Raw genomic sequence first — 20,826 nt, forward strand, 5'->3', positions numbered from 1 at the left:
GTAGTGCTGATGAAAACCCAGACCTGGAGAACTCCAGCACCAGCTTTCTTAGTCAATTTTGGAGGGACATGAACATTCAGTCCATTGCATTCTACTCCTGGTTTCCCAAAATGCATGTCCTTCACACATGCAAAATGTGTTCAAGAGCTCCCAAAGTCTTAACTCCTTCCAACATCAACCCAAAAGTCTATAGCCCTAAGTCTCACCTAAACATTATGAGTGAAATTTGAAGTACAATTCATTTTGAGGCAAGTTCCTTTCCAGCTGTGAAATCAAACCTGTTATGTGTTTTCAAGATACAGTGCTGAGGACTTCCCTGGTGGTCCAGTGGTTAAGACGTTGTTCTCCCAATGCAGGGTGCATGGGTTCAATCCCTGGTCAGGGAACTATTAATAGATCCCACATGCCACAAATAAGACTCGGTATAGCCAAATAAATTAACAAATAAATATTTAAAAAGATACAGTGGTAAGACAGACACAGGACAGACACTCACATTACAAAAGGGCGAATAGGAAAGAAAGGTCCCCAGCAAGTCCAAAACCTTAAGGCTCCAAAATAATCCTCTTTGGCTAGATACTCTACCTTCTAGGCATCCTGGGTCTGTGTGTGGGGGGAGGGATGCCTTCTGGACACACAGGGTGGCTTTCTTGCCCCTGAAAGCCTTGCTGGGCAGGAGCTGGACCCCAAGACTTTGTGTTGCTCCCATCGCTTTGCCAGGGGCTCCTGGACTGGAACTTCACGCAGGTGGCTCTACCTGCCTGGTGGCCCTCTGGCTGGATGGTGCTCCTGCAGCTCCTCCAATGTCCTGGTAGAGGCAGTCACGCCCCCCACTGCCTCCAACTCCCACCCACCACGCACACAGCTTGGCGGGTTGCAGTGTGGCTGCTGGAGCCCTGTGGAGCAGCACAGATCCACCCGCCTTGTGTGGAGAGCAGAGTCCTGCAGTGGAGGCCCCTCCTCTGAAATCCCCCTCCCGCCCAATCCCTCGCCCTCTGGGCCTGTGATGAGAGGACAGCCCTGATGAGCTCCAAAATGCCTGTGGGGTCATTCTTCCAGTGACTTGGATGGGTCTCTGCAGCAAACTTCTTTTCTTTCTGGGTCCTCATCAGAATCGCCCTTAATGGTGGGTTCACAGGCAGTGTAGGCTTTTCCTAGCATGCACCTGCAAGCTCTTTCAGTGTCTACCAATCACCCAGTTCCAAAGCTGCTTGCACATTTTTAGGTATTGGTTACAGCAGAACCCCCACTTCTTGGTACCAGTGTTCTCTGTTCAGGCTGCTATAACAAAATACCATAAATTGAGTGCCTTATAAACTACAGTCATTTATTTCTAGTGACTGGTGAGAGACAGGTTTCTGCTTCAAAAGTGGTGTTTTCTAGCTGTAAGCTCACAAGGCAGAAGCAGAGATGGCTCTCTGCTGGGTCTCTTTACAGGGGCACTGATCCATTCATATGGTCTCTGCTCTCCAGATGTAATCACCTCTAAAGGCCCCACCTCCTAACACAATTTCCTTGGGGGAGGTTAGGATTTCAGCCTGAAAGTGGGGGCATACATACATTCAGGCAATTGCACCAGTCACTACCCAACTAGGGAGCAGCCAGCCACTCAGGTCTCTTCCCCATCTGCAGCTCAGACTTTGTGCTCAGTAGGAAGGGGACAGTTCTGCAGAAGCATGTTTTACAGATGTTTACACCAAGGTGGGGCAACAGTCTTGACTCTCAAACTTCAGTGATCTCATGTGTAAATCGGGTGTGGGGTCTGTCACCTGCAGGGCTTGTCTCTGTGGCCACCAGAGGGTGAGGGACATTTGACTTACATCCCATTGTAGATTATAATCAACACTATTGGGCTTCCCTGGTAGCTCAGCTGGTAAAGAATCCGCCTGCAATGCAGGAGACCCTGGTTCGATTCCTGGGTTGGGAAAATACCCTGGAGAAGGTATAGGCTACCCACTCCAGTATTCCTGGGCTTCCCTGGTGGCTCAGCTGGTAAAGAATCTGCCTGCAATGCGGGAGACCTGGGTTTGGTCCCTGGGTCGGGAAGATCCCCTGGAGGAGGACATGGCAACCCATCCAAGTATTCTTGCCTAGAGAATCCCCATGGACAGAGGAGCCTGGCAGGCTACAGTCCATGGGGTCGCCAAAGTCAGATGTGACTGAGCGACTAAACACAGCACAGCACATTGAGCACATGCCATGTGGAAGTGCCAGCCAATCTCTCAAGCTCTTAATGTGTCAAATTCTCCCCCACAACCTAGTGAGATCAGCCCTGTAATTGTTCCCATTTTACAGATGAAGAAACTGAGGCTTAGAGGCTAAGTGATCCCACAGCTAAACAGATGATGAACTCTAAATTCTAAACCTCTCTGAGTGACCCCCTAGAGCCTGCCCTAGAAGTGGGGAGAAACTCTGATGAGGGTCAATGATTTAACTTTTCAGTGCTTCAGTTCCTTCATCATAAAATAGAGATAATAATAATAATAGTACTTACGTGAGGGCTGATGTGAGAGTTAAGATATGTGAAACATTCAGAGCTGGTACAGTAGCCACTCACCACGTGTGGCTATTTAAATTTCAGTTCATTCAGTTCAGTTCAGTTACTCAGTCATGTCCACCTGTGCAACCCCATGGACTGCAGCACGCCAGACTTCCCTGTCCATCACCAACTCCCAAAGCTTGCTCAAACTTATTTCCATAGAGTCGGTGATGCCACCCAACCATTTCATCCTCTGTCATCCGCTTCTCCTCCTGCCTTCAATCTTTCCCAGTATCAGGGTCTTTTCTAATGAGTCAGTACTTCGCATCAGGAGGCTAAAGTATTGGAGCTTCAGCTTCAGCATCAGTCCTTCCAATGAATATTCAGGATTGATTTCCTTTAGGATGGACTGGTCGGATGTCCTTGCAGTTAATTCATGAACATTAAATAAAGTTACAGATTCATTTCTTCAGTGACACTAGTCACATTTCAGGTACTCAGTAGTAGCCTCATGTGGCAACCATACTGGACAGCACAGATAAAACATTTCCATCACCACAGAAAGTTCCATTTGTTGGCACTGGTAGAGAATAATACGTGTCATGAAATAAGCCTCAAAAGCTGTTAATCATGGGAGAAGGAAATGGCAACCCACTCCAGTATTCTTGCCTGGAAAAGTCCATGGACCGAGGAGCCTGGCAGGCTGCAGTCCATGGAGTTACATGACAGAGCACACGTGCATGAGGAGGGTGGAGGGAGATGGGTTGGTAGCAATAAACTGTTATAACTAAAAAACAAACAAAAAAACTTGTTAATCATGTTATAGTTAATCCTAGATCATTAGTTATTATAATTATAGTATGTTATATATATTTATACCTATTCTAGCCTATTATTTTTATACTTATTATTAACATGTAATCTACTTATTAAGTGGTTATTGTTAGTCCTAGAACTGTTAACATAACAATATTATATTATATTTATTATTAATCTTATTACTATCCTATTGTTTGATGTTTATTATTATTAATCCTACCACCATTATCTTCTTTATAATTTCATTTATTTGTTTTTGGCTGTTCTGGGTGGGTCTTTGTTGATGCGCGAGTTTTCTTCTGGTCCTGGCAAGCGAGGCTCCTGTCTAGTTGCAGTGCAGGGTCTTTTCATTGCGGTAGTTTCTCACGCTGTGGAGCACAGACCGGCTCTAGAGCCCGGCCGGCTCAGTAGCTGCAGTTCCGGCCTCTAGAGCACAGGCTCAGGAGTTGTGGATCAGGGGATTAGTTGCTCCATGGACTGCGGGGTCTTCCCGGATCAGGGATCTAATGGGTGTCTCCTGCATTGGCAAGCAGATTCTTTAACACTGAGCCACCAGGGAAGCTCCCCCATTATTATTATTACTATAAGCTACCATTAATACTATTAATCCTAGACCTGTTATTACTATATTTATTATTACTACTAATATCTTATTGCTATTTTATATTTGCAATTAATCTTGTAATAATTAACCGTGTATTATTATTATTAGTTAGACTTCATGACTGTTATTACATTGTTATATTTATTGTTATCGATCCTTTTATTATTAACCCCGTACTGGTTAAATTTTGTTATTAATATCAGTTGTTAATATCACTATCAGTGATCCGATTAAGTATTTACTAATAGTTACCGACTACTCTTTTGTTACTCTTATTAATCCTGAGAGTATCCGAGCCCCGAAGCTTGGCAGGCAGTCGGTGCGCTCCGGCTCAGCATTCTTCACTGTCAGAAAGAAGGGCTGGCGGCTCCCCCAAGACTGCTTTGCTTGTTTCCGGGGAATTCGAATAAACCTCTTACTCCCTTTGGGCCCCAGTGACCTGTGAAGTGGGAGGAGCCGAGGCCGGCCAGCCTGCCTGAGAAGAAGATGAAATCGCTGCTCTAAGCCGTGATGCTCTGAAATCTAGGGCAAGGCGGTGGAGGGGTATTCGCTGAAAACCCTTTGCCTTTCTAAGGAAAAACAAAAACGAAGTGAGAAGTCTCAACCGCGGAGAGCACTGAAACAAGAAACTGGACTCTGGAGGGGACGCGTGGCGAGAAGAAATTAAACGAGAAAGGAAACCACTTGGGGCCTCAGAGAAATCTGGCGCGAGGGAAGGCTTGCACTGTGATTAAAAAGGGGAAGAACCACAAGTCTCCATTTAAGTCAGCAAAGCTGCCGTGAGAGGGAAAGTGCTTGTGGCTGGCAGATTTCAGCAACCATTTGACAACTGCTGTGTACCTGGCTGCTCTGTTGGCACCACCTGGCAGCTGTGTGACTGCAGGCAAGTAATTGCTCTCTGTGGACCTCAGTCTCCCCATACGTAAGAAAGAGATAATAATATGGGGTGATCGGGTTAGGCTTCCCTGATGACTTACTCCCTTTGTCCCACATCATCAGCTGCTGTGTGAACACCACTGGGGCACCTCCTTATGGGTTGCCAGCTGCAAACTTTGCAGCTCAAATGCAACAGGTCCTTCTGTGCAAAACCCTCCATGGCTCTGTTGCTCCCAGGATAATTCCCAGACCTGCCACCAGGACCTTTAAGTCTCCATGTGAGGGGCTGCCTTCATCTCGTCCTGTCAGTCCAGGCATCACCACTGCTTTCTTGACTTCCCTTGAATACATCAAGTTTATTCCCACATCAGGATCTTTCCACTTACTGTTCTTTATCATGCCTGGATCCTTCTTGTTGTGAGGTGGAGGAGAGGGGTGGTCTCATTCCAAATATTAGTTCCTTGGAAGGTCCTCCAAGTGTCCAGTCTCAGACAGCCTGGGAAGCACTCTCCATCCTGTTACTGTTCTGTCATCTTCATAATACATTATCCCACTTTCTATTTATTCGTGTTCTACATCCCCTCACCAGAATGTCAGCTGAGGACAAGGGATGCCCATGAAGGCAGGGATATTTGTCTGTCTCATTCAGTGCTGTGTCCCCAGCACTCTGAACAATGCCTGACATACATATTTATGGAAAGCACATGTCTGTGGCCAGTTCCTTCAAGGTTATTGAACTCTAAGGATCCTACAGCAGACAGGCCCCCTTCCGCCATCTGGTGAAATCTGGAAATCCCCATCTTCTGGGGGAACCCCTTCCTGTAGCACCTCAACGGCAAGACTCAGGCCTGATTGTTGAACAAACACTAGCAGTGTTTCCCCTTGGGCAAAGTCCCTTGCTAAGTGCTTTAATGCATTAACTCATTTAATCTTCACAACAACCCTGGGTTATGGGTACTCTTATTATTTCCATTTCATAGGTGAGGAAATTGAGGTGTGGAGAAGTGAAGTCATTTGCCCAAGGTTAGTAAGAGGGGGAGGCAGGGGAATGGAAGAGTGTGTTGTCTGGAAAGAGTCCATGTGGCCCCTGCAAGCTGGGGGTGTGAGCGACTTGTTTCCTGTTGTGGGAGGGAGAGAAGAGCAGACATTCCTCTCTCCCCTCCTCCCCGTGTGTCAGAGGAAGGGCTGGCTGGGTGTATGCTCCCCCTCAGGCTAGTGCGGACCCCACTGTGAACCTCATCCCACCTATGGCTCAGATAGCTCCAGGGAGAGCAGAGAAGGAGGCCCAGAGGCCATGGGAGCCAGCGATTCAGGAGGGCTTCCTGGAGAAGGATGCCCTCCTGGAGTTGGGAAATGGATGGGCCCATAGAGGCCCGTCTACAGGGCCACGGGTTACGACAGGGGTAGAGCTGAGGGTGGCGCTATGGGGGGTCGGCTCAGTAGAGTTGCGGATAGTCGGGGCTGGGCGGGGTTGGGATCCTTCCCCGGGTGATGATGAAAGCTGCGGTCGCTATTGCACTGACCGGCCCGGCGCGCGTAGATAAGGCCCGGCAGGAGGGAGTCGGCAGGGTCGCGCCCCCTCGAGGCCAGGAGCCGTGGCCTGGCCCCGCCTTCAGACCCCGCCTTTCCTTCATCCGACCCCGCCCCCACAGCGTGGAGGCTCCCGTGGTGGTCGCTGGCGCTCCCTGGGTGGGGCCAGGGTTGCCCCGCCCCGCCTGCCGTTCCTTCCCTGCTTTAGACTGTGCGATACGCCATAGGGTGGGCGAGCTGTGGGCGTGGTTTCACAAGGGCCCGCCTCTCCGGGCTTGCGTTTGAGACCCCAGGACTCGGTCAGTTGCGGAGAAATCGGGCTGGTGGGCGGGGCATGGACCAGCCCCGCCCCTCGAGCCCTGTTTTTCCCGCCCCCCCACCGCCTCCGGCCAAGTCCGGCTCGCGGGCGGGCGGGGGCGGGGCTTTGCGTGGCCCGGCCCCGCCCAGGCCCCGCCCCTCTTGTAGCCGCCCTCCCCCGCTGGGCTCTGCTAGCACAGCCGGTTCCTCTTTACATAACGGCGCGGGGCGGCATGGGCTCGGGCCACCGCCTCCGCCCGGCCGCCCGCCCGGACTGTCGCGGCCCGCGGTGGCGACGTCGGAGACAGCAAAGTTTCCCCGGTGGCGGCCCGGAGGCGCATCCTCCCGCAACTGTCAAGCGCTGGCGGCGGAAATGATGAGGCGCTGGCCATTTTCCGAGCCCGGGTTTCCTGCCTGAGCCCCGCTCGAGCGAGCCGCGAGCCAGGAGCCGGCGCGCGGGAGAGAACGCGCCCGGGGCGGGGGCCCGCCCGCCCCCTCGGGATTTTGGGGGGCCGGGGGCGCGCGACGCCATGGGCTGGCCGGGCCCGGACCCCCTCTCTCTCAGGTAAGCACGCCTTTCCCAGGGCTCCACTCCTCCGGGGCTGGGAGGGCTTCAATGGGGAACGGGGAGGCCCCGTGTCCCGTTCTGCCTAGTGTCTGCGCACTCCCGCAACTGCCTAAAATATTGTCCTGCTGCTCACTCAGATGGGGTTGTTCAGGGGTGACCGTTCCCCAGCTCCTGCAACACCCTCTCAGCCGACACCCACACACGTGTTGGGGATGTAGTGGGGGTAGCTGAGGCAGTGGGGGAGGCGCTGGGAGAGGGTTTGGCTAATACTCCCAGCTGCCTCTTATTGTAGCCTAGCCAGTCAAATTGTGCCTAGAGAGGAGGGGTTGGGGGGTCACTGCTTTAGTACCTTGAAAGTGAAAGTAGTCAAACAGCCCGTGAGAATGGAAGCGTCCTCTTGGAGTGGGGCACAGGACTCTCCCTGCTCTCCCAGGCCAGGCCATGTGGCTAAGAGGGTAGCACTCACCGCCCCCACCCCCAGCATTCCAGAAACCCCTCTCCCCATTCTCTGCCTCAGGAGGTGGGGTGGCCCAGGCGCCCCCATGCTGCAGAATCTGGGGGTTCAAAAGGGTTAGGGCTTTCAGAGCTCGGTTCTCTTTGGACTGGTACCTTCCCACCTGGACATGGGGCTCCAGGGGAATCCTTCCACCCAAAATAAACAGGGAAACAAGTCATTGGCCTAATAGGTCAGCAGGGCTGGAAGGTATTTCAGAGGCCCTTAATGTCTGGTGCAGAAATCCCCTCCCTTCCCTCATTCTGTTTCTGGGGGTTTTGGGAACAGTGGGGACTGCATTTGAGGAACTGGGGAGGGGGGCCTGCCTGCCATTCCACTTTTTTTCCTTGAGTTTCCTCATTCTCCTGTTTCTCTTCCCCATTCCCGGGCCACAATGATGTAGGTAAGGAGTTCACTGCCTGCAGCTGGAGGCCTCCAGGGAGGGGAATGGCCAGGCCGGACTGAGTGGGAGGAAGTGAAATTGGGCTCCAGGAGGGGGGTTTCTGAACAGAGGGCCTGGCAAAACGAAGTCTGGAGGGCCAAGGACCAGCTTTGGGAGCAGGAGGGCTGGAGATCTGCCCTGGGAGATGAGCTTCCTCCGACACCCAGTAGCTGCCCTGCTCAGCTGGGGCAGCCAGTCGGTTCCCATTTACAGTCCAATCCCTAGGGCCCCTGCCAGGGCGGCGGGCATAGGCATCTCCAGAGTTGTGGGTGCGAGTTGTGTCTGAATTTCCCATCACTGACCTGGCTGCCTGACCGGAAACAGCCCTGGAGGCCCCCTGGGGCCAAGGGACCCAGGCGTAGTGGGGGGAGAGCGGACTGAGACCCCTTGTCAGGCTGGGGTCAGCAGATGAGAGGCCAGGGCCCTTTGGGGAAGTTGGATGGGTTTTTAATACACTTTTTCTGAGCTTTTTCCCACAACCCCCCTCTGGGAGGGAAAATCCTTTGGAGCCAAAGGGTGAACATTCCTAGAACTCGTGTGAGTCTCTGTGGGCTGTGGAGGAGCCAGCTGGGAAGGGGCTGGACTAAAGCATCAGCTTCTGGCATCTGAGTTCCTTCAGGGCTCAGCAGTGACAGAGGAGGGTCGTGGAAGCTTAGGTTCCATACCCCCACTGCTTTTTCCCAGCCGAGGGCATGGGCAAGTGACACTTGTGAGCCTTGGTTTCCCCCTGTGTGAAATGAGGTAATAATAGGTTTGTGGTAGGCATATAATGAGCCTGGCATGGAAAGGTTCAATTACAGGTGGTGGTGATTTTCCTCATTACCATCATTAGTGTTATTGTTACTGGCTGTGGAATGTTTGTTCATCAGCTTCCCTTGAGCACCACCTGCGCTAGCAGCTCTGGGGTTTCCTGAGTTCTGGGAGAAGAATTCTGGAGTTCTTGGACAGGGTGAGATGTTGGTGAATCCCGGCTCTTATGGCCTTGCTTAACAACCCCCCCGCCTCAGTTTCTTCATCTGTCAAGTGGGTGTGATATTAGTACCTACTTCTTTAGGGTCATCGGAACCATAAACGAGTGAATTCGGGAGGAAGAATAGTAATAAGGAAGAGATGATTGTTATCTTGTGTGTGTGCCTTGCTTGTTTTCCTTCTCCTTCCCCTCCCCCATTCTTCTGAATCCTGGGCTTGATCCTTCTCCATTGAACAGAACTTTCTAACACGAATTCGTTCCTGTAGAACTACTGCAGTATAGCAGTAGCCTGGGCCCAGCGGGTGCTGGGGAGCCCTGCAGCAGTTCAGCCTGTAGGCGCCGGTGGGTGTCTGGGTCTGGCTGTGCCACCTCCTGGATGGAGCTTCCTCGAGGGCAGAGGGGGCAGTGTTGGAGGCACTTGGAGGGACGTTCCAGCTGCCCGTCCCCCACACTGCCCATCCTGAGTGGGAGAGACAGAGCACATAAAGCACTCAGTGCTGGCCTTGGCACTCAATTAATAATAGACACTGTTGTTGTTATTGTTGTTGTTATTCAAATGAGAGGACTTCTCTGTTCAGTTCTTGCTTCTTGCAGTAGCAGCATGGATTTTGGAACCAAATCTGAGCTTTGCCAGCTTCTAGCTGTGAAGCCTTGGACAAGTTACCTGACCTCTCTGGACCTCAACTGCCCAGTGGGGGTTCCAGCTTCTCTCGGGTATATGATCCTATATGTGAGTTCATATGTGAAGGGTATGAGCCTGGCACAGAGCAGGGACTCACACTGTGTTGAGTATACTTGCTATGGCTGTGTGACCTTGGGCTTGTCCCTTAACCTCTCTGAGCTGTGGATTTCCTTGTCTATGAATGAGAGCACTAATAGGTTTGTTTTGAGAAGAGGCAGGCACAGTGCCTGGCATGCAGTCGGTGCTTAATAAGAGCTATTGCTGTTAATGCCTGAGAGGGAGACTGGCACTTAATTGCCAGGTTTCCTGGGAAAATGGTCCCTGGGGGCCGTGGGGTGGTCAGCATCTTTGGCGGGGCAGAACAGGAAGCTGCTTCCATCTGGCAGACGAAAGAAGCCTGCCTCAGAGAGTCCAGAGGTGTAATACAAGTTGCTTGTTCCCAGCCAGACCCTGTTCCCAGCTGCCCTCCCTCCCTGAGGAAACTGAGGCCAGCAGGCTGCCCAGGGGAAGTGACTCAGCTAGGGTCACTGGCTGAGTCAGGCCTAATTGGACCCAGGAGCCCTGTGCCCCAGCTCCCTGGCTTCCGGGGCCTGAGGTCCCTTAGGGACTGGGCAGGTCCAAACCGCAGCTGGACACCACTGACTTGGGCCCAGAAACCTGGATGACCAGCATTCTTCAGTGGGGACTCTGGGGTCCCAATGGTCATCCCTGGGCCGCTCAGTCCTTCCTGACCGCAGGGGCAAGGGGCACTTCCCCAGGAGAGCAAGTCCTCCTGGTGTCTCCCGGCTCCGCCCCGTCCGGAAACCCAGCAGCTGAGCAGATGGCTGGAAGATTTTTCCTCCCACGCCACCCTGTCAGGGGTCGGCTAGGGGGGCCGGGCTGCAGGCTTCCTCGTGAACCAGGCAGCGGAGCCCCTGGGGGCCTGCCCGGATGTGGGCCCCCACCCCGCTGGCTGGGGTGTAGCGGGGGAGAGCCTGCCACTGCCCTGCATGTCCCCAGGGAGGCCTGGGGGGAGGAAGTCTGTGCCCGGCTCATCGGGAGCAGACTCACAGGGCGCCTGAGGGGGAGGCCTTGGCCCTGAGGGGCTGGCGGCCTGGAAATGCGATTAGGGGAGGTGGACACAAAAGAGGACCATTGGCACAAAATGGGTCCTTTTGAGAGCTGGCACTCCTGTCATGTCACTGGAAGAGAGTCCCAGAGAGGATGATGAGTGTGGAGAGAGGCGCACAGGAGCGGGAGGGCTTGAGGGCTCCCGTCCTGATATCCTGAAGAGGCAACACCGTCTGGGGGCCTTGGGACACGTGGAGCTGACAGGCTGCCCTGCCATCTCTCCTCCACCCAGGGGCACTTAAAGGGAGAAGTCCTGTCCTGGGATGGGGGTGGCTTAGAGAGTTCTGCCTATTCTTGGGGGGGGGGGGCGGGATGGGCCTGGCTCTCCCCACCTCCCGAAGCCTAGCCGGGCTGTTGGCCGGGGTGTCAGGCGGGGGTGGGGGCAGAGGAAGCCAGAGGACATTTCCTGTTCTGGCAGACTGCGCTGGTGTGATAAATGTCCTCGGGCACTCGGTGACCCCAGAGAGAGTGCCTCAGGGCTCCCTGGCTGCCCAGTGGTCTAGGAGAGACCCCACTTCTCAGCCTCCCTAGGGCCCCAGAACCTCTGCTCTGAACCTCCCATAGGTTCGTCTACAGTCTGACCCAGCATGAGTGGTGTGAAAGGGCAGTGGGCCTCCTGCCAGGCTGTGTGTTGGAATCCCCTCAACTCTCTGGGCCTTCTTGGACAGGGGGGATCTGGGCTCCCAGAGAAAGTCGGTGCTGCAGGCATGAGAGGCAGAAATGCTTCCAGCAGCCTGGAATGAACCTGGAGGGCTCCTTGGAGGAGACGTCTTCCTCAGATGGTGTAAGACTTCCTGCCTAAACATCTGTGAGCTGTAGACCTGGGTGCGGATGGAGGCTCTGAACTGGCTCATTTTAAGTTCACTTGACACAATTTAAAATATTCTCCCTGAGCCTTGGCAGGTGAAATTCCCACAGGTGGGTAAGGGCCTTCTCTGCACCTGGGCCTGATAATGCAGCAGGAAATATTAGCTTGCCCGGATTCCATTATTACCCGGGGTGATGGGACAGAGGAGAGGCTTTGAGCCTCAGTCTCTGGGGTCCTGAGGCTTGGTGTAGGATGCATTGCTATCTGCCTGAACAAGGGGTCCCCGCCAAGCACTGGCTGAGGCTTCAGAGCCCGCCGCAGGTTGCCCTTAGCAGGGATGCTGTGGACACTCTTGTTTTAAACTTGGGGGCCTGAAAGGCAGACCCACCTCCCCTCCCCTGCGACGTGAGCCCCAGGATGGGCACAGAAGTAGCTGCCCCCACCTCTGTGGGTGTGCGGTGGGGAATTGGGGGGTGGGGCGCCAGAATGCAATCCGATCTCACTGTTCTTGTTGCCTCATCCTTGTCCCTTACCCTGCTGGGGGATTTGGGGAGATCTTGGACCCCTACTTCCTTATCCAGCAGAACTCCCTGTTCTCAAAGCCCTGGATGAAGAGTGGGGAGGGACCCCCAGGACTTGCAGGCCCTCTGTGACGGCTATTCATCCCTTTGGTTGCCCAGATTCCTAGATGCTCCCATGGGTGGGGAGGGTATTGGAGGGGAAAAAATGCGCCAAAGACCCCTCTCCTCATACCTGCTAGCTGAAGCCTGGGGGGCTCCTGGGAACCCACAGGTCATTAGTAGTTGCTTTTCCTGCCAAGAGCTTCTAGGCCCTGTTCCCAGGGTTGGCGTGATCTGATCAGTTGTTCTTCCTCTGTGTCTGGCACATAGTAAACACTCAGTAAATGCTACCTCCTGGGCCAGGGCCCAAAGAGGGGACCACCTTCCTGTGGCCTGGCTGCCTGCCCTGGCCAGGAAAGCTCCCAGGCGTGGCCCCCTCCCCAACACAGGCCACAGCTGAGTGCTCTGGCTGGTGGCTTCCTGCCCAGAGCTCCTGCCGGAGCTGCCTAAGCAATGCTTCTCCCCTGAGAAGGCCTTGTGTTCAGGCTTCTGTGACCCACCCCCCCTGCCCTGCCCCCTTCCTGGCCCAGCCAGTGAAGCCTGTGAGACTCTGCCTGTGGCTTCTTACAGCAGGCGGGTTTGATATTCTCTGGAGCTGGTACCCCTCTTTTCGAACAATAGTAACAGCAGCAGCCACTTGTTTCTTGAGCCCTGTGCTGAGGACCCCACAGATAGCAGTTCTTAGAATGCTCCTAGTGAATGTCCAGAGAAAAATATGAACCTGTTTTACAGATGGGGAGGGGAGCCCTCTCTCCTGCAGCACACAGCGAGGAAGTGGCAGAATGAGGATGTGAACCCAGATTTGGTTGGTATCTCCACCGTGGTGAGCTCATTTGTGGTGGTGGGTTTCTCAAAGCCCCTCAGCCTTTTGTCAGTCCATGAAGGTCAGGGGCATGATTGCAAGAGTATGATTGTCAAACAGCAGCCCGCCTCAACCCTGAGAATTCACCACTTCATGCAACTTCAGCATTTCTGGAGTTGCTGTTCTGACATGCCCCATGGAGTGGGCCGGAGTGCCGTGGCCCTTGGCTGCTGGGGCAGATGCTGAGGGAGATGGACGGTGAGCAGTACTGCTCACTATGGCTGGTGCTCCCTGCGACTGAACAGGCTTTTAATCCCAGCTGTGCCCCCTGTGGGCCTTGTGACCTTGGACAGACCATTCCTCCCCCACCTTGGCTTTCTCATCATCAAATGGGCATAATGCTGGGACTGCCCCTGCCGATGGGGAATAAACAAGTGAAAAAATGCAAAGTATTTAGCACAGAGCAGGGCACATAGTGTGAAATAGCGTCATTTATTGTTGTTTTTAAAATTTTCACCCTGTGGCTATTTTCCAACCACTTGTTCAGAGTCGCTGGGGCCTCCTGACTCCAGCAGGACCTGAGTGAGTGAAGTCACTCAGTCGTGTCCGACTCTGTGACCCCATGGACTGTAGCCTACCAAGCTCCTCCATCCATGGGATTCTCCAGGCAAGAGTACTGGAGTGGGTTTCCATTTCCTTTTCCAGGGGATCTTCCCGACCCAGGAATTGAACCTGGGTCTCCCGCATTGTAGGCAGATGCTGTACTGTCTGAACACCAGAAGGACCTGAGTGAGGCCTTTCTGTCTTCTCCTCTGGACACTCGTTCACTGGGCACTAAGTCTTCCTTGTGGTGTGCGTTTGGGCACTGATCAGGTGTTTTGTGGGGGGCTTCTGTGTGGGGTTCGCATTGATCGCTAGCCATGGGAGATCTGTGCTTCAGTTTAAGCACCTGTAAAATGGGAGCAATTATTGACCCTACCTGCTAGTGCTGTTGTTAAGCCTGGGAAAGTTAATGTTTTGCAAAAGCAGTTATAAAAATGCCTGATGTTTAGCAAGTATTGAGTACCCACCACTCTTCCTGTGGGGAACTGGAGTAGGGGGCCCAGTGAGGAGGGCTGCTGGCCCCTGCCTGAGTGGTGAGGGAGCTTGGAGTGGGCACAGCTGTTCTGAGAAGGCTCTTCCCAGGGTTGGTCCTGCAGCTGGGCTTCAGGTCTCTGATGTACAGGGTCGGACCAGGGTCAGGTGTTCCAGACAAAGGGACAGGCCTGGGTGCCCAGGCAGTGGGTTGGCCCAGCAAGAAGTGCTCATCAGTGAATGCTGGCCAGCACACACCTGCTGGAGGAGCCAGAGGTTGCAAATCCAGCCAGCTTCTTGTATTCCTACCTTCATTCATTCCGCAGGTGTTTATTGGGCTCCTGCTGCATGCTAGGACTTGGGGTTGGAGCTGGAAGTGGCTCCTGGCATTGTGGAGTTCACAGTCTGGTAGGGGAGAGAGTCACTCATTAAATAATCACAGTGATTGAATGAGAGCACGTGTGCTGAAAGACAAGTTCAGGACTCAGTCACCAGTGAGCTCAAGGAAGGCTTCTGAGTGAGACTGGGAGCAGGCAGGGCACAGGGACACCTGATGCAGTGGCCCAGCAGCAGCCAGTGTGAGGGCCGATCACACAAGGTCTTGTGGATGGGACAGGCACTTGGGTCTGGAATCTGGTTCCCCAACCTGTGAGCACAGTGCTGTATCAAGGTGTGGGGTGGCCAAGGGGTTAGCCAAGGACAGGTTACCCATACTTTCAGGTAAAACCCTCTCCTTCAGTGACAGGGTGGTTTTCTTGGAGTGTGGTGGCCAAGGACACATGTGGCCCCTCTCCCTTCCCTTCTGTCCACTGTGTACAAAGTGCCTCCTGTGTGTAGCTGCCAAGGGCCCTGTAGTGTGCAAAGTTGTCAAGTGTGTGCACAGCACCCTCCCAGCTAAAGCAGTGGCACCCACTGCATGCCTTCTGGGCTATGCTGCTGTGATCGGCTGCAGGGTCACCACTAGGACATGGAGATGTAGAATGGGGTGGGGCAGAAAGAACCCCAGTTTCTAGGTTCAGAGTCTCACCTTGAGTCCCCTTACAAGGACTTCTTTCAAGGTCTTAGAAGGTGGATACTGTGCTGCTCCCCATTTGACAGATGAAGAAACTAGGGTTCAGAGAGGTCCGATGAGAGGCACACAGCCAGTACTTTTGTGTGTTTGTGTATAATGTAGCTCCAGGAGAGCAGGAATTTCTCTGTCTGGTTCGCTCCTGTATCCTCAGGGCCTAGCACAGTGCCCGGCACACAGTAGGTCCTCAGTAATATCAGGGTAGGGTGAGTAGGCGTCCATGAGTGTGTGGTCCTCAGCAGGGGCCCAGGCCCAACCTGGCTAGGTTGGAAGGAAGTACAGTACTGATGGTAAGGAGAGAGGGCCAGGGTTCAGCACCGTGGACAGCAGAGGGTAGGGGGCTTCTGCACTTTGATTGTGTAGGAGCCCCAGTTGCGATGAACAGGCAAGGGTCACCTGTCCCAACATTCCCCCATCAGAGCAGGAAGTACCTTTGTACCCCTTTTGAGTCTTGTTAGTTTATTCCTTTTTATCTTTTATGTTTATTTTTATTACACCAATAATACACTCTTATTGTAACATTGATTACAAGACTTATTAGGCTTTCCTTAGGTTCCAAAGCCTTTCCATTTAATTCAGTGAATCCTCATAACACTTCTATGAGGTAGGTGCAACATGTTCCCCATTTTACAGATGGGGCAAGCAAGGCAGAAAGACATCAACGAACCCAGGGTAACAACTAGTAAGCAGTGGGATTTGAATCTAGGCTCCAGGCGCCATGTTCTTAACCAGATTTTCTAGAGACAAGTAATAAATCTTCCTTGGTTACTTCCCCTCTTGCACCCCAACTTCTGACTCTTCCCCACAAGTCACTACTATTGCTGCATGGGTTTGCTCCTGCCACATCTTTCTTGCCCATCACTTAAATACATTTATGTACACATAAGAATTGGTAGTTTTGCTTTGTATGTTCATGTAAATGGGATCATGAATGGTTTGTATTGCTCAGTGGTTTGCTTTTTCCCTTGATGCTGTGCCCTGGAGACGTCCCAAGATGGTAGCATCAATCTTGTTCCTTTTGGAATATGCTGTAGCACATTCTGGCCTGCAGACGTGTCCCAGTTTGTTTCACCAGTCTCTGACTGATAGGCGTTTAGGTTGTATTCGTTGTTATTAGTCGCCCAGTCGTGTGAGACTCTTTGCTACCCCATAGACTGTAGTGCACCAGGCTCCTCTGTCCATGGGATTTCCCAGACAAGAATATTGGAGAGGGTTGCCATTTCTTCTCCAGGGGATCTTCCCAACTGCTGCATTCGAAAGAGGATTCTTTACTGCTGAGCCACCTAGGAAGCCCTTAGGTTGAATTTACCTTTTCCCTGGCTCAAACGGTGAAGAATCAGCCTGTGATGTGGGAGACCTGGGTTCGATCCCTGGGTTAGGAAGATCCCCTGGAGAAGGGAATGGCAACCCATTCCAGTATTCTTGCCTGGGAAATCCCATGGACAGAGGAGACAGGCAGGCTGCAATCCATGGGGTCACAAAGTCTCACATGACTGAGCAACTAAGCACAGCACTTTTTCCCTATTATAAATGTTGGGGCAGGAAACACCTGGAAGGGGACTGTCCTGTGCACGTGTCTCTGCTCAGGTGGGAAACTGTTTCTCTTGACTACTTACAAGGGGAATTACTAGGTCTGAAAATGATCCTCCCAAGCTGCCGGCCCAAAAGGCTGTACTCCCCCAGTACCCGCAACATTGTAGGGGAGTGCTCATTTTGCTGCATTTCACCAGCATTGGGTATTAAGGTAATTTTTGCTTTTTGAGGTAGTGCCTGGTGACCAGCATCTCTGGCAGTGGTATTGTGGTGGTCTGCCCAGCCGTCCACTCCCTCCTCTGTTGCGCACTCCCCACCGTGTCTTTCAGCCTGGCCACTCCACCTCGGTCTCCGCCATGAATGGGCCCACCCTGCAGTCCTCCTCGGCCTCGTCTGCGTCTTCGGCCTCCACCTCGGCGGCGGCCGCCCCGTCCCCGCGGGGCTGGAGCGAGTTCTGCGAGCTGCACGCGGTGGCCGCGGCCCGGGAGCTGGCCCGGCAGTACTGGCTCTTCGCCCGCGAACACCCGCACCACGCGCCGCTGCGCGCCGAGCTCGTGTCGCTGCAGTTCACCGACCTCTTCCAGCGCTACTTCTGCCGCGAAGTGCGCGAGGGCCGGGCGCCCGGGCCGCCGGCACCCCGGGCCGCCCCCGCCGCCCCCGCGCGCGACTACCGTGAGACGGGCCGTGGGTCCCCGGCCAAGGCCGAGGCGGCCCCCGCCGAGCAGGGCGCCGGCCCCGGCCCCGCCGCCCCCGCGCCCGCCCCCGGCCTGCCCAAGGCCCGCAGCTCAGAGGAGCTGGCCCCGCCGCGACCGGCCGCCACCTGCTCGCTCCGGCACCTGCGCCACAGCCTCCGCCACATCTTCCGCCACCGCTCGGCCGGCGAGCTGCCCGCGGGCCCCGTCGCCACCAACGGGGAGGCCGGCGAGGCCCCGGCCAGGCCCGGCCTGGCCAGGAAGCTCCTGCCCTGGAGCCTGGCCCGGGAGCCGCCGCCCGAGGCCCTCAAGGAGGCGACCCTGCGGTACAGCCTGGCGGACGAGGCCTCCATGGACAGCGGGGCGCGCTGGCAGCGGGGGCGGCTGGCGCTGCGGCGCACGGGCCCCGACGGCGCAGACCGCCTGCTAGAGCTCTTCGACCCGCCCAAGGTAAGACCCCGTGCGCACGTGGCTCCGGGTGGTGACACTTTCCCAGCAGGTAGCTGCAGAGTGCCCAGGGGACTTTTAAAAAGTAAACTGTTCCCTCAGAGAATCATTTCCCATTTTTAGGTAGTACAGAGCTCCCTTAGACGCCACACTCAGCTTTGCTTCGTGTTTCTCTGTTACAATGCCATGCACATTCGTCGTATAATTAAGGAATAAACGTTGGAACGTGACTGTTAACTGGACTCGGAGGGTCCTTTGGATTCCCCTGGTTTTCCCCTAAGGTCCCTTTTCTGCCTCAGGACACCAAGTTTGATGTAGTCGTTATGTGTTCTTAGGCACCTCTTGGCTGTGATGAATGATTCTTCAGCCTTGTTTCCAGCGGCCTTGGCAGTTTTCAGCAGCACTGGTCAGGGATTTTGTAGAATATCCAGGGACACCATACATGGGCATCATGTGGGCTGGTGGCAGCCTGGTTCAGGGTCCTTGAAAAGCCTGACCCAGGTTGATCCTGACAAATAGGAGGATTTCTCCTAAGGAGTTAAAAACTGTGGTGGAATTCCTTAGAGGCCTTCCATGCTTTGTGAATGTCTTACTTTCTTTGAAGTTTAGATTTTTTTTTTTGGGTCTTTTGGGACACAGTTCCAGTGGTGCAGTTGAGGCTGAAGGCTCCTTGTCTTCTGGACACCTGTAGGACTCCGTCTTTGACCAGATGTGTCAAGCTGATGGGATCCTGTGGCCTGTAATTCCCTTCTCTTTGTGGTTCTGTTATGTCCTAGGCCCTTAGTCTAGAGAGTGAGCAAAGCAGATCCCAGCTCTGGGGGGTGGGGGGGGAGGGTCACCGACTGGGTGGAGGAGACCAACAATTACTCATTCATTCAAAAAATACTTGTTTAGCAACTGCTCAGCACTAGCTGCTGGGGAAGCTGGTGTCCTGGTGGGGCTATTGAAGGAGTAAAATGACCAATGAACTTGGAATTATAAATTGTATCTTGTGTTCTGAAAGAAAGAAATGGAACCTCTGGGAGGAGGTCCTAATTTGGGGGTGGGATGGGATGTTGTCAAGGAAGCCCCTTGTGTGAAGTACCTTTCCTTTTTAAACTTCTCTGTGGAGTCATACTCACATGCTGAGCCGTGTGAAGTGCGTCTGAAACTTCACAAGGATCTCTGTGTTTGTACACCCAGTGGCCCAGTGCCCTGGGGGGCTCCCTCACACCTCTTCCACATCAGCACCCACCCCCCCACACGCATTGACTCATGCCCCTATGGATTGCATTTCTCTGTTTTGAACTTCATATAAATGGAATTGCACAGTCTGTGTGTGCGTGCTAAGTCGCTTCAGTTGTGTCTGACTCTGTGGGACCCCATGGACTGCAGCCTGCCAGGCTCTGTCCATGGGATTCTCTAGGCAGGAATACTGGAGTGGGTTGCCATGCCCTCCTCCAGGGGATCTTTCTGACCAGGGATGGAACCCCCATCTGTTACATCTAACCCGCCTTGGCAGGCGGGTTCTTTCCCACTGGGGCAACCTAGGAAGACTGGAATCGCACAGTACATTGGTTTTTATGTCTGGCCTCTTTCACCCAGTATGTTCTAGACATTTGCTCGTGCTCTTGGATGTACTAGAGTTTGTTTCTTTTTATGGCTGAGTAAATCCAGTCTGTTGTATGGATGTCCTTCAATTTGTTTATCCGTTTACCGATTGGTGGATATTTGGATTGTTTCTGCTTTGGGACTTTTACAAATCATGCTGTAATGAAATTTGTTCTGAGGTCTTTGTATGGACATATGCTTCCATTTCCCTTTGGTAGATTCCTGGAAGTGCTAGGTCATATGGTAAGTGCACGTTTAACTTTGTAAGAAACCTCTAAATTTTTCTACAAATTGACAGCACAGTTTTGCATCCTCATCAGCAGTGTATGAGTCTTTTTTTTCTTCTCTTCAATGGATGTATACTGGTATCTCAAATTGCAGCTTTAATTTGTATTTCCCTGACTTATGAAGTTGAGCACTTTATCATGTGTTTATTGGCCATTGGGACTGGCTCTTTTTTCAAGTGTTTGTCATTTTTATTGAGTTGTCTGTCTGTTTCTTATTGATTTATAGTCTTTATATACCCTGAAGGCACTTTCTTTGTCCGTATCATCTTCTGCACTATGCTTATCTTTTTACTCTTTTAATGGAATCCTTTTGTGAACCTAAGTTCTTGATTTTAATGTAGTCTAAAGTTTATCGATTGCTTTCATTTATGGTTAGTGCTTTTTCTGTCCCATTAAAGGAATCTTTGCCTACCAAGGGTCATGAAGATCTTTCTTGTCTTGTCTTCTAAAAGCTTTATTGTTTGGGCTGAATCATATTGACAGGCCTTCACAAGATCCACCCTGAACTGCGGTGTGAGGCAGGGGTCACAGCTCTTCCAGTCCTGGTGCTGCATGCTGATGTGACCCTCTTTTTCCCATTGGGTCTCATGTGATGCTACTGTCAGCCTGAATCTAGTGTCCATCTGTGTGCTTCTGGACCTGCTGTTCCATTGGCCTGTGTGTCTATCCTATGCCAACACCACACTGTCTTAATCACCAAAGTTTAACTGTGAATCTTGAGGTAACTTTTTTTCCCCCAACTGTGCTGTGAGGCTTGTGGGAATCTTAGTTCCACAACCAGAGATTGAAACCCTGCACCCTCGTTAGTGAAAGCATGGAGTCCTAAGCACTGGGCTGCCACTGAGGAGGTGACTTTTGAACTGAGATCTTTTGTTTTTTGGCTGCACTGGGTCTTTGTTACAGTGAGTGGGCTTCTAGTTGAGGTTCTCAGACTTCAGAGCGCACGGTCTCAGCAGTTGTGGCATCAGGGTTAGTTGCTCTGCGGCATGTGGGATCTTGGTTCACAGACCAGGAATCGAACATACATCTCTTGC

The 20,826-nt window shown here is 53.0% G+C and overlaps 1 protein-coding gene across 6 annotated transcripts in view; it reads left to right on the forward strand.

Moving 5' to 3' along the window:
- The first annotated feature begins 6,818 nt into the window (after positions 1-6,818).
- The window catches only part of SH2B3 (SH2B adaptor protein 3), a 37,520-nt gene continuing 23,512 nt past the window's right edge, over positions 6,819-20,826 (forward strand). For 5 of the 6 annotated variants that reach the window (XM_059876156.1, XM_059876157.1, XM_024977441.2 and 2 more), the window contains exons 1-2: positions 6,819-7,170; positions 17,106-17,918. In XM_059876156.1, coding sequence (XP_059732139.1) covers positions 17,133-17,918 — 786 coding nt within the window. In that variant the 5' untranslated portion in view covers positions 6,819-7,170; positions 17,106-17,132. Of the gene's footprint in view, positions 7,171-17,105; positions 17,919-20,826 lie in introns of those variants that run through there. The other variant, NM_001193067.2, reaches the window with a different exon arrangement.

This window comes from Bos taurus, chromosome 17 (genome assembly GCF_002263795.3).
Source record: "Bos taurus isolate L1 Dominette 01449 registration number 42190680 breed Hereford chromosome 17, ARS-UCD2.0, whole genome shotgun sequence".
Classification (NCBI taxonomy): Eukaryota; Metazoa; Chordata; class Mammalia; order Artiodactyla; family Bovidae; genus Bos; species Bos taurus.